The sequence below is a fragment of the Callospermophilus lateralis genome, chromosome 17 (genome assembly GCF_048772815.1).
Source record: "Callospermophilus lateralis isolate mCalLat2 chromosome 17, mCalLat2.hap1, whole genome shotgun sequence".
NCBI lineage: Eukaryota > Metazoa > Chordata > Mammalia > Rodentia > Sciuridae > Callospermophilus > Callospermophilus lateralis.
The window spans coordinates 45,121,633-45,135,198 of record NC_135321.1 but is presented as its reverse complement, the minus strand read 5'-3'; the positions used below and the strand labels follow the sequence as shown (position 1 = coordinate 45,135,198).

The 13,566-nt window shown below is 37.7% G+C and overlaps 1 protein-coding gene across 3 annotated transcripts in view; it reads left to right on the top strand.

The window, feature by feature from the left end:
- Positions 1-4,112: 4,112 nt before the first annotated feature.
- The window catches only part of Impact (impact RWD domain protein), a 29,564-nt gene continuing 20,110 nt past the window's right edge, over positions 4,113-13,566 (top strand). For 2 of the 3 annotated variants that reach the window (XM_076837068.2, XM_076837067.2), the window contains exons 1-4: positions 4,113-4,378; positions 5,449-5,577; positions 7,035-7,087; positions 8,528-8,590. In XM_076837068.2, the coding sequence (XP_076693183.2) occupies positions 4,343-4,378; positions 5,449-5,577; positions 7,035-7,087; positions 8,528-8,590 (281 nt within the window). In that variant the 5' untranslated portion in view covers positions 4,113-4,342. The remainder of the gene's footprint in view (positions 4,379-5,448; positions 5,578-7,034; positions 7,088-8,527; positions 8,591-13,566) is intronic. The other variant, XM_076837069.2, reaches the window with a different exon arrangement.

The window sequence follows — 13,566 nt, the reverse complement described above, 5'->3', positions numbered from 1 at the left end:
TCTACCAAAGGAACAGGGGGAAGAAACTTTTATAAGGCATTTGTGGAAATAAGACAAAAAGTATTCTATTGGTTAAAGTGCAGAGTCCCTAGTTAGAGGTTGTTTGGCAATTTCTGCTTAGTAAAGTCTCTGGCTAGGTGTTAGATGGTGGTTTCTGATGGGTTAAACTTAAGTTAACATTTAGTTGGGTTTCAGCTTGCTTATGAAAGAACCCAATGCACTGGAATCATCTGAGCCTAGAGGCCTCTCAAATAATTATTTCAAGTAATATATGGACAAAAATTCACCTTTGAACAGTGTGCTCTAAAGCAGCTTTCAGTTGTCTGGATCCTGGAGAGGAAGACATGAAGATGAAGTTAAATGTGTAAGAAAAATGAATTATCTATGTGAGAAAATTGGGAAGGAGACTGAAGAGATTCAGTGAATCATCAAATATGAATATGACCCTGAGTGAATGAGGAAAACAAAGGAAAAGGAGGAAAGTTGTATGGCAGTAGTTTTAAGGAAAGTTCAGCTGAGTCTGGAGCTCAAGTCTCACATCAGAGGAGTGTCACATCTCCCAAGAATAAGCCTTCTGTTCTAATTCTGCCTGGTTCTCACCTGATAGCAGTCCATGAAGAATATGGTCTTGTTCTACTGTAGTAATAGATCATAGAACATAATATCTGGAACCATCAGTCAAGTACTCTCCCTGTTGCCTAAGATCTAAGAAGTATTTTCTTTTGGTCATCATGCAAGGTTCTCAAAATTTAATATGCATGCAAATCTCCTAGGAATCTTAAAAAGCAGATTTTGGAGATCTGAAAGGGGGCCAACTTTCTGTAGTCCTAAGAAGCATTCTTTAAAGATGATGCTGTTGGGTGCTAGATCTCACTTTGAGCAGCAAGGGCCTAGAGACACTTGGAAGATCCAATACAAACCATAGGTTTATAAACTCTTCACAGACTTAATATCTTAGCTCCGATGATATAACTGTTGTTGTCAGATATACACAATTTCATGTTAGGTTTTTTTCCATTAATTTACCCCACCCCTCCCATAAAATCTCAGCTGCCAAACCCTTCACATTACCTGCATAACCATTTATGACCATCTCTGTGTCTTCCACATATGTGTACTCATTTTGTTATCAAGATAGGGCTTTGGTATTCTCTAATCTCAATCATATACCTTTGGTTTAGATTGTTTCTCAATAGTAAGCAAAAAGTTTCAAGTTGTTAAAATATAAACTTAGGCACATTAAAACACCAACAATATTGGCTCCAAAATCCGTACTGTGTAGAAATTCTGGTGCAGCCATTCACCATTTCTCTTCTAGGTGGGAGTCCTGAGGGATTCAGCCACATATATTTCCTCCACATTGTCTCAGGACTTCTGTAGTTATCATCCTAACCATGTGTCTCTCCATCTCTCTTTAACAGGATCTGTTCCCTTCCTTACTCTAGTCACAGACAATAATTATTGACATATTTTGGTTCAATTCCTTACATACTATTGTTTAAGACAGTGCTGTTCATATTTTTCTGAAGCCATGGAATTATTTTTTCAAGCAAAACTTAAGTAAAATAGATTAAGTAGGTATGACTGAAACAAATGGGAGACAAAATTAGAGAGAAGGCCAGAAACATACCTTGTGAGTTAAGGTGTTTAAGTATTATTATGAGAGCTAGGGGGAGTGGTGAATGGTTTCAAGGAAGGAGAGACATGTCCAGAATTGTGTATTTTGATGATTACTTCAGCAGAGAAGTAAGAATAACTTGAAGAGTATCCAGATGGAATCAGAGAGACAGGAAGGAGAATAAGAAGGATTACAAGAGATATTAAGCAACCGGAATTATAAGAACATGCTCTCTGGAGATGGAGTTAAAAATTAAGAGTATACAGCGAATTTAGAGAGCATACTGTCTTGTAAGTTTCAAGCTTAGGCAATCATTGATGTTTTGAGGGTTGCCACTTATTGAATCAGGAAGACAGGAGGAGGAATATTAGAAGGTTATTGAGCTGTTTTGAGCACACTGAGCTTAAACACTGAGTTTAAGTACCCACTGGAGTAGAAATCAGCAAAATCAAGCTTAGAAACTCCTCCAGTACAGGACCATTATTATTTGTAGAGTAGTCCCAGAGTCTGTTTATGCAATTGCTCAGGGTTCATACCAAGTTATCTTTTTCAAATGAGTTGTCTATAAAGTTGTGCTTCTTTCCAATATATTCTTCAAAATACGGGTTGCCTGCAACACTTTTAACTTCAGTAATCACTTCTCTCCTTTTTCCAAAGTGCTCCTTGCATATTCAAGTCTGGGGCTAAGCAGGTTAGAGAAATAGGGAGATAATTCCCCCACCACCACCATTGTCCTTTGCTGAAAAGTCCTTTCTGTTTAGAATTTAAGTTCAGAAGACGTAAAGGTTGTATTTATGAAGAAACAGGGATCAATAGAAAATGATTATAATCTGCAAAAGGTAATATCAACTGGATTGCTGTAATGTGGCAGGAAAAGAGGTAGTATGTGTAATATTTTGCACTATGTTTAGAAGGTTAAGGTTTAATGCAGTGGCTTTCAAAATTGAGTTTTCAAGTCCTTGAGAGGGAACTTAGAGAGGAAGGGTTGCTTAGTAGTTGGAATTTTGGGCCCATCACTATCTCAGCCAGAACAATCTAATTTGTTTCACATATAGCTTTCACTGAAAAATGGATTTCATGGTCCCACTTCCCCACATCCCCAAAACACAGGGTCTTCCTATGTTGCTCAGGTTGGCCTAAAACTCAGGATCCTCCTACCTCAGACTCCCAAATAGCTGGGACTATAGGCTTGCACCATGTCTGGCTTCTACGGTCTTTTTAAAAACATGTTTAAGTGTGAAAACACTATTTTTTTAAAAAAATATTTTTTTAGTTGTCAATGGATCTTCTTTATTTATTTATTTATTTATTTATTTATTTATATGTGGTGCTGAGAATTGAGCCCAGTGCCTCACATATGCTAGGCATGCACTCTATCACTGAGCCACAAACCCAGCCCTGAAAAGCATTATTTTATGCAGTAGAAGTTGTAAGTCATATGAAGAGGGTGGTGAGGAGGAGTTTAGAGTGAAAGAAGGAAAGAAAGCTGTTGAACAATTGGTAGTTGCAAAGGTCTTCCCACTGTTCTTTGCCAAACTATATACAGGATATTCTAAGACACTTTTATTGTTGATTTACTTTTATGCCCCCCCCCGCCCCCCCCGCCCCCCCCCCCCCCCCCCCGCCCCAATCTTCAGTTTCTCAAAGGCAATGCACGACATTTGATTTTGTACCTCCAATGTTTGGTATACTAAAACAAGTCTGTTAAATTAACAATTCTAGGTACTTTGCCAGTGCACCCCTACCTCAGAGAAGCGTTCCAAAGGGGGACAGAGAAATGCTCATTATTAAGAGGAAAGATGTTGTATTTAGAGTGTTCCTCTGTGTGTGTGTGAAAAAAAAAAAAAAAAAAAAGAGAAGTGAGAGTGGATAAAATACCTTCTAAACATAAGAATGAACACCTCCATTGATGTGTCTGGTAGAAGGTGACCAATATATTTTGTAACTAATGTACTGCAAAGTGTCATTGAGTGTGTTGGAGGTGGATAAGAATGACACATACTGATTCAAATTTTTTGAATAATGAAACAAAGAGCCTTATATTAATTGTATAACCAGTATCTCCTACAAAACGCATTCTCAGACAAAATGTTCAAGGACGTTAAAAAAACAAAAAACAAAAAACCAACTGCAACACAACAGTGAGATAATAAGGTTTCCCCCTTAATGTTTCTAAATTGCCTGTCCTCTGCTGCTCTCGGTAACTCAGAACCATGTTTGCAAAAATCAAACAAAATAACTTAAAACATGTTAAAACAAAACCAAACAAAATCTCTGCATTGAAACGTAAAGACTGGGGCCTGAGACTGAGTCCTTTCCCAAATGTGGCAGGTAACCCGAGTGCCCAACGTCCCCTGGGGGTTCCAACCGTGCTGAGGCCGCAGTGGGAGAGCAGAAGCCCCCAACCCTTGAGAACTTCTGGAAGACACACCCCGGAAGGCCTCGCGCAGCTCCCGAAGTCAACCGCCCTCCCCCGGGTCCCCACCAAGCTGAAGGGCCGGGAGGACGCAAGCGCGGGCGTGGGTTCCTCCGAAGCCCGGGGGCCAGGAGCCCCTCGCACCACCTGGCCCGCAACCCGGAAGCAGATGTGGGCTATGCGGCGTTACCGGGTTGCGGTTCCGGGTCGGGCCGCGCCGCAGCCCGCGCACATCTAGCCGCCGCGGCTCCCTGCCCCCGTTCTACGGACCTGGGTATCGGCGGCCGCAGGGCCGCTCCCGGGGCCACATGGCTGAGGGGGACACAGGGAGCGACCAGAGGCAGGTGAGGCCCCGGCGGGGCGCTGACCCCCAGGCTCAGCTCGGCCTTGCCTCGCCGTCCCGGGCCGCCTCCGCCCAGGGCCGCTCCGGTTCCCGCCTGTACCGCCCGGGCCGCCCGGCCGCCCGGCCGCGCCGTTCATTTGCTCCACCGCGTTCCATTTTCCTGGCGCTTCCCCTTTGGCTATCGCTCCCGGGCCGGTTGTTTCTCAGCGTCTTCGGGGTTTGGCCTACTTCGGACGGTGTCCTCGTCAACCATTAGCACGCGACAGAGCAGCTCTGGGCCGGAGGCAGAAAACTGGGTTCTGCATCCCACCCTGTCTCCCGGGTCACCTTGGACAAGGTTCTTCAGACCCTGGAATTTCCAGAGAGTCCACCAAATCTTATATTTCTCTTGATTTTGAGCTTTCTTCTGTGTAAGATTCACGTGGGCCCTCATAAGTCTTTTCCACCAGGGCCTCAAGGACAAAATGAGATGATCCAGAGTTGAATATATACTTTTCTCCATTTTTCACCTTTTGGTCCAGTTATTATTTTTTAATCTCACACCAAAATTATTATTTCTGAAATATTTTGAGGCTTTGGATACCAAAAAGACAAAAAAAACCCACCCAGCCCCAGGCCTGTGCCCAAATTTAAAAAATAAAATAAAAATAATAATGAATGAAAAGAAACTAAAACAACATAGAATATCCACTAGAATATAGGGAGAGTGGAAACACTATTAGTGGTGAGAGTGGGAGTTTTCTGTTTAAAATAACATAGTTTGTCTTTTTAATTGTGAATCTCACTAAAGGGTATGGAAGTGCATATATATTTTGGCTCGGTAGGGGCCAAAAACACAAGAAGGCCATTGTGTGGCCAGTTCCATTCATTGTAGTAGTGTCCCTCACCCTGAGAGAGGTTTGGTGACCTCCTGCTAAGAACATTTTTGCTTATTAAGGCTCATCCAGTAATCCTTCATCCAACATAGTGATGTTGAATGTTAATACCATATAAAGTACTGAGAAGAGGTTTTAAGGGTATATGTACACTGTTCATTTGTTGACTTTTTTTTTTTTTTAAATCAACTTTCAGAATGAGGAAATTGAAGCAATGGCAGCCATTTATGGCGAGGAATGGTGTGTCATTGATGATTGTGCCAAAATATTTTGTATTAGAATTAGCGATGATATAGATGACCCCAAATGGACACTTTGCTTGCAGGTATATATGTGTATATATATATTTCTTTCTTTCTTTCTTTTCTGCTTCTCTACAGCCATTTTCCAGTTACAGTATTGACTATGATTGCCTATGGAAGCCTCATGATTATTCATGCATGTGTTATTTTCTAAATTATCTTTGTTGTTGGCTTTTGTTTTGATTGATTAAACATGTAGATAGTTAAATCTCAGATCACCCTCAAATTGTGCATGCATTGTTTCAATCTTTCTTCTTCCAATTCTTTTCAATTATTAAATGTGTTCATGTCCCTTGGACAGATTTGAGTTTCATTTCCTTTCATTATCCCATTCATATAATGGGAGAGTTTCTGAACCTGGAAGGATGGCTGATATATAAAATGAACAATAGGATAGCAATGTAGATCCAAACAGTAGATACTCTATTTCTTTATTAATTGAGGATCAGTTATAGTTAGGATAAAATAAATGAAAAGATTAGCTGTAGCTTTCTCTCTTAGTACATCTTCTTTGATGACTGCCTGTATTTTCAACATAAAGGGTGCTAAAGTTGAGTTTTTTTATTTTTGTAATAAAACTTATTTGAAAATATATGGTTTCTATAACTTTTTCATATATAATATTTGGTAGATTTTTGAGGGGTGGGTGTCAGGGATTGAACTCAGGGGTATCAACTACTGAACCACATCCCCAGCCCTATTTTGTATTTTATTTAGAGAGAGGGTCTTACTGGGTTGCTTAGTGCCTTGCTTTTACTGAGGCTGGCTTGAAATCCTGATTCTCCTGCCTTAGCCTGCAGAGTCCCTGAGATTGCAGGCATGTGCCACTGAACCCAGCTCATATTTAATAGATTTTTTTTAGGGTTTGTTCTGGGTTTTTAAAAATTTTTAAAGTATTTTTTCAGAAAAATATCTGGAAAATTTTATAGTGTTACTCTATCCATTTATGGTCAGGGCATAATGCCCCTGTTACAAGTTTTCCTTTTCCTTTCAAATATTTTCTTTACCCTTATTCTTTTTGGGGGCAGGAAGGGTACTGGAGATTGAACCCAGGGGTGCTCTGCCACTGAGCTACATCCACAAGCACTTTAAATTTTTTTTTTTTTTTTTAATTTTGAGAGAGGTTCTTGCTAAGTTGCTGAGCTTGGCCCCAGACTTTCGAGCCTCCTCTATCAGCCTCGTAAGTCACTAGGATTATAGGTGTGGGCCACCATACTCTGCATTGTTTGCCCTTATTTTATTTATATTATTTTTACTTTCTCTGCAAATAATTTGTTTTACTCCTTAAAATACTGGCAGCATCACTAACAACATATTCAATGTTAGAAGCATAAATTGGTGATTTTCTCCTGAGATTTAACAAACCAATGATTCTAAGTTTGGCAGGATAGAAATTTGTTCAGTGGCTAGTTTTATAAATATAATTATTTTTGAATGATAATGAATTGTTAAACAGATTTGTTTTAAAACTGCATTCTAGGTGATGCTACCAAACGAATATCCAGGTACAGCTCCACCTATTTATCAACTGAAGTAAGCTATATTTATTTCTAAATTTATATTTTTTAAAAAGATATTTTCAAAGATATTTCTCTGTACTATGCATTGCATTTTATATAAAATACTTTTATTAAAACAGATTAGAAACACCTTTTCAATTTGGTGTAGAACATTTAAATAAAAACAAATTGCCTAAAAACACATTGAATTATGCCACTTAATATAAAAGAGAATCGCTGAGTTCATAGGGGTTAAATAGCTACAGAATTTTCTTTAGAGATGGGGAAGAAAACCTTCCTCTTTATTCAGCCTAATGATCTGGAAACCCCGACCCTTCGAATTTCTCCTGACCTCTGTCCTAGCCACAAAACATTCTGCTTAAGACTTCTTCCCTTTCAGGAATTATCCAGGGTACTTCTCATGGTTCTCCATGTTCTCTCTCCTCCTTGTTATTGAGGAACTATTTTCTTCTAAGTCCAAGCTTAATCTTTATGAGTCATGACCTGTTGATGCAAGCAACCTGGGATCTACCTTGCCTCCTTAATCTAGTAATATGTATAAACCACGGGAATAGATTTGCATAAAAATCTGTTACCAAAATTTTTTACTGACTAGTGGGATTACTGTTTGTGTTAAAAAAATGTATTGCAAATGATAAAGGAATGTTTGCAAACATAAATGTTCTTTTTCAGAAAAATATTTTTTTATTATTTTTAATTTTTTTATTTGTAGTTGCTACAATATCTTTATTTATTTATTTTTATGTGGAGCTGAGATGAACCCAATACCTCACACGTGCAAGGCAAGTGCTCTACTACTGAGCTACAGCCCCAGCCCCAGAAAAATTATTTTTATAGTCACTTGACGAACAGCTTACTTGTTAGAGATGTTGAAACACCAGTTAGAAACAACAGTTGGGAACTTATGGTATTGTAGCAAATATTGTGAATCTGGAAATTGAGATTCTAGAACCTGTTCTGCCACTTATGTAAATTTGAGCAGTTTATGATACCCTTTGAAATCACCTTTGTTTTTTAAACCATTAAAACTGAATAATAGAAAAAAGACATACAAATCAAATGGCATCTTAACAGTCTATGCACAAAAATGTTTCAGACTCAAAATAGCTCTCTTGCAGAATTCCAGGATGTGAGACCAAAAAAGCAAACTAAATCGATAAATATACATATAGTTTATATACACAGTAGATTCAGTAGAATAAAAATGACCATGATTTCTGATTTCTTAAAAAACTGAATTTAATTTTTGTTGGGGTTTTCATAGTTTCTTGGGAGAATTAAATGAGTTAATGTCAGTATGAGCATTTTGTAACTACATAGATGTATACAAACACAAAGAAACATTTTAATGTTTCTTTGTGTTTGTATACCTATGTATGAATCAGTAATTTCTGTTTGAAATGTTAATGCAATCGTTGAAAAATATTCTTCATTGTGCTTTATTCATTCTTAGTGCTCCTTGGCTTAAAGGGCAAGAACGTGTGGATTTATCAAACAGCCTTGAAGAAATATATATGTAAGTAACAGGTGATTAAAAATATTCTGTTAGTGATTCTGTTTTGTGCCCTACTGAGACTGTGATATGTTAGTACCTAAATTCAAAGATTTTTATATCTTTCACACACACACACACACACACACACACACACACACACACACATACATTTTTTGGTACCCAGGATGGAACTCAGCGCCACTCCACCATTGAGCCACATCCCAGCCCTATTTTGTATTTTATTTAGAGACAGGTTCTCTCTGAGATGCTTGGCACCTCACTTTTGCTGAGGCTGGCTTTAAACTCTTGATCCTCCTGTCTCAGCCTCCCTAGCCACTACATATACTATATTTTCATAGCCTATGTAGAATGAAATTGATAGAAGAATTGTAACCATAATTATTTATTAAACTTCCAAATGCTTTTAAAGATAATTTCTCTTTTTTTACGCCATAAGACTCAGAGTTTTTTCTTCTTCCTTCCCTCATTCCTTCATCAACAAATATTACATGGCAAGCACTGTATTAAATCCTGGATACACATGGTTAACAAAACCTGAAATGATTCCTTTTTTCCAGGGCATTTAGAATTTACAGGGAGGTGGAAGATGTCTTTATACATTGTAAAATGTATGTAAAACTAAAGCTGTGATAAATTCTATGAAAGGAAAGTAAACAGTACTATGCTAACTGAGTTTGAAACAAGACCTATCCTAGTCTAGGAGGTCAGGGGCAGCTTGTTTGACTAAGCTAAGTTAATTTGTTGATGTTAACTCCAGTGAGAGGCCTCAGAATGTACAATGGCTCTGTGTCAGGGAGCTTGACACCTTTTAGGAAACAGTAATGGTTATATCAGATGGGAAGAGAAAGGGAGGGAACGTGGTGAGAAATGACCTGGAGAGGTAGGCAGGGAAAATCCTGTGGAGTTTTGTTAGCTATGTTAAGGATTTTTGTCTTTATCCTGAACATAATTGGAAGTAGAGGAGAGTTTTAAGTGGTAGGATGCCAGTGATAAGATTTTCGTTTTGAAAAGATTATCCTATTTCTAGGATTGGAAGACTAGAAAAATAGAGACTGATTGGAAGGCAGTGAAAATGAGTGTGGGACATCAGTTAGGAGGCTGAAAAATTAGTACAAAGAAGATAAGATAATTTGGATTAATTTTAATTATATATATATAAATTTATTAAGACAAATAATATTCTGGAATATCATTTTTTTTCCTAATCCAGGAACTAGTAAGGATTCTATTATATGTTCTAGGTGGCCACCCCATTTGGTACAGAGAGTACTCCTTTTGTGTCCCTGGGATCCAGGCCAGGTTTCTTTTCCTCCCAAAATATTTAATTAGAACATGGTAAGTCATTATGGAATCCATTTGACTTGTTCCTTTCTAAAGGAAGTAGTGCCTTTCTTGGGTCCCCATTTAGTGATTCTTTTATCCTTGGCCTATAAATGTTATTTTCTCAACTAAGTGTTTTTTGATATCTGTCTAACCTAACTGGCCACTCCCACTTTTGTGCTTAAACAAACTTCTTTGTGTAATTCTTTATTTGCTAATTTATTCTGTCTTAAAGTAGAGTAAGTTAAGTTTACTGCAAATTTAATCAGAATTGATGTCTTGATATATCTGATGGTCATTTTTCAACTCGTATCTTACTTGATCTCTGTAACTTAGTGATATTGACCACTTACTTTTTTCTTGAAAAATCTTTCCACCTATCATGTTAAACACATTTGTCAGTTAGATTTTTCTCCTACCTATGCAATGTTATATAGTCTTAAATGGCTTCCCACTTACCTTTACCCTATCCTCAACGTCTTTCCTTTTACTAAGGAATACATTTCAGTAGAACATAACTTGCTTGTTCTCCCTAACTAGTTCTTCTGAGCTATTTGAGATTTAAGAAAGTTCAGAGATTATAAAGTAGTGTGTTTTAAAGAAGGAATATGGGTCATATTGTCTTGTTAGAGTGTTTGAATAACCTCAGTCCAGTGATATTATTTTCACACAAAGTGGTCTAAATAGAAATACACATTATATGGTATTTTGAATGAAAGCAGATGCTATGGTACATATCCATAATCCCAGCTGCTTGAGAGGCTGAGGCAGGAGGATTGAAATTTCAAGGCCAGCCTGGGAAACTCAGTAAGACCCTATCTCAAAATAAAAAATAAAGCCAGGCATGGTGTCATACACCTATAATTCCAGGTACTTGGGAGGCTAAGGCAAGAGGATTGCAAGTTTGGAGCCAGCTTAGGCAACTTGGTAAGACTCTGTCTCAAAATATTAAAAGGGCTGTGATATACCCCTGGGTTCAGTCCCCAGTACTAAAGGATGTTGCTTGGTGGTAGGGCACTGCTGGGTTGAGCCTCATTACAACAACAATAAAATTTTCTGTGACAAATTTTAATCATATTTTCCATTTAATTCCAGCAGGGGGTATCAAGTGAAAAATATTTTTTAACTTCAAAAATTAAACATAACATAAATGTAAATTTTTAATGATTCTAGTTTTTATGATTCTAAATATTATCACATTAAGATTCATATATTTCACATCATTTTGAATGGTAAATTTGATTTTTGCCTAGGTGAAAAGATAAATTATGATTAGTTCCCCTTATGGAGAGAGAAAAAAAATCAGGAAAAAAAACTTGTTTTTCCAGTAAACATTTATGGAACATTTCATTATTAGGCATCCTATTAGGAATTTGGGATTTAAAATTAAGAGGAATGTGTAACAATACAATACAGTGAGAAGATTACTAAGTGCTGTGTACAATAGCACTTTTTGATGTTTTAGTAATGAATTAGAGAATGTGGATAAGGTTGTGAAGGAGATTTTTGCTTGCCAGGTAATTAAAGGGGAGGACTTTTCTGGTAGAGGGACCTATAAAAGCAAAATCATGTTGGGTGAGAGGCAACTTGTTAATTTTTGGAATTTTGCAAGTCATGTTAGTCAGCTTTCCTTTACTCTCACAATACTTGAGATAATCAGTTTATGAAGAGAAAAAGTCTATTTTGGCTCATAGTTTTGGAGTTTTCAATCTATGCTTTGTTGGCCTCGTTGCTCTGGTCCTCTAGTGACACATCATAGCAGGTAGGCATGGTGGAGGAACACTACTTCTCTCACTTATCTCATGACTAGAAAGTGAAAAAGAGAGGAAGAGAGCTGGTGTCCTACTGTCTCCTTCAAGGGCTCGTCCCCAATGATCTGACTTATCTCCCTCCAGGCCTCACCTCTTAAAGGTACAACATTTACTTTAAAAATCCGAGAATTAATTTTTTAAATTTCCTATAGCTTTTTTTATTGTTGTTGTTTGTGGTGCTGGGCTTTGCACATGCTTTACATCCTGGCTGTTCTTCACATTTTAATGAATCACGGAATCATAGGTTTTAGTGTTGTTGAGTGAGGCTTGTCAAAGCAGAAATTGCACTGGACAAAGTTATACAGACAAGAAAGACTTTTCTTCAAATTTATTGGGATAAGGAAGGAGAGGCCAGAGCTAAGTTTGGACCTACCTAACTCTTCTGAAATGAAAGGCAAGAAAGTTTTTAAGGTCTGGAAAGAGCTATGGTAGAAGTACTGCATGTTATGGGGTGGTGAATCAGTGGATATAGCGGACATTTTGGGTTATTACTGATTATAATGGTGCCCCTTGCAATTAGGCTCACAGACTGAGAGATAAGGTCACTGTCTTCCTTGAGGTTTGTTTTTCTAGGAGTTGTCTTTCAGGTTCTTGAGATGTATCTGAGTTGTAAAATATGACAAGGGTCTTCTATAAAACAATTCATATATATTTTTAAAAGGTAGAGAAAGAATTTACAATGGCAAGTTTTCCAAAGACAATGCTCTAAGAAAAGGAAAGCTTGAGGCATAAAAACAGAAAGTAACCTGTCTAAGCTTAGGCAGAGGATAAGGCTATTCTGGACCAGGCTTCTGTAGTCAGTTTTGGAAGTAGTGTGACTTTTTTATGTCTGTATTCTTATCTGTAAGAATATTATCTGGGGATGATAATATTGTGAAAATTATATGCGTTTTGTCATTTAATTTTATTTATCATTAAATTTGTCATCAATTTATCATCTGGGGATGATAATATTGTGAAAATTAAATGACACAACCCATGCAATGTACTTTAGTTAACAGTAGCAGTGCTTTACTCAGCTTTACATCTCTATAACAAAATACCTGAGATAATCCAGTTTATAAAGTGACAAGGTTTATGCTGGCTCACAGGTTTGGAGATTCCAGCCTGGCCCCCTTGCTTTGTGTCTGGTGAAGCAGCATACCTCATGGTGGGAATGGATGACAGAATACAACTACTTATATCATGAGTCAGGAGCAAATAGAAAGAGGAAGGGGCCAGGGTCTCACAATCATCTTCAAGGACATGTGCCTAGTGGTCTAAGGATGTCACCTTAGGCCCCACCTCTGAAGGACTCTGCCACCTCCTTGGACTGCCACCCTCCCCAGGGTTAAACCAAGCGTTTAACAGTAGCCCTTTCAGGAACATTCAAGACTCAGACTAGCAAGTAGTCATCATTTTTGTTGTTCTTATTAAGAGACTCATCTCATTCAGTTTTATCATTTTGAAAATGTAATGACTGAAACCCAGATTGGGTGATTTAAGGTCACACAGCTGATAGCATTATAGTGCAGAGCTTTACCATTAAAGTCAGCAAATGTAAATATTATACAATTAAAGCTACACATATTAGAGCCATAGGTAAAATTAGAGTTGTAACTTTGTTGTACTCTTTCTAGATTGGATTGTTATTTGAGTTATTCAACAAATAGATCAGATAAAATATGAGTTATTCAAGTTTAAACAAATTTTGTTGCAGACTTTCTATCTTTAGCTTCTTTTCTATTATTTGACTTTGTAGATAAAATTTTAACATTTCAGTCTGTAATGGGTAGTTCTCCAATTTTGTACCAGAGTTCTTAGGATTTAGACTTCCTTTAGGGCTCTTTGAGGAAGGGGATGAGA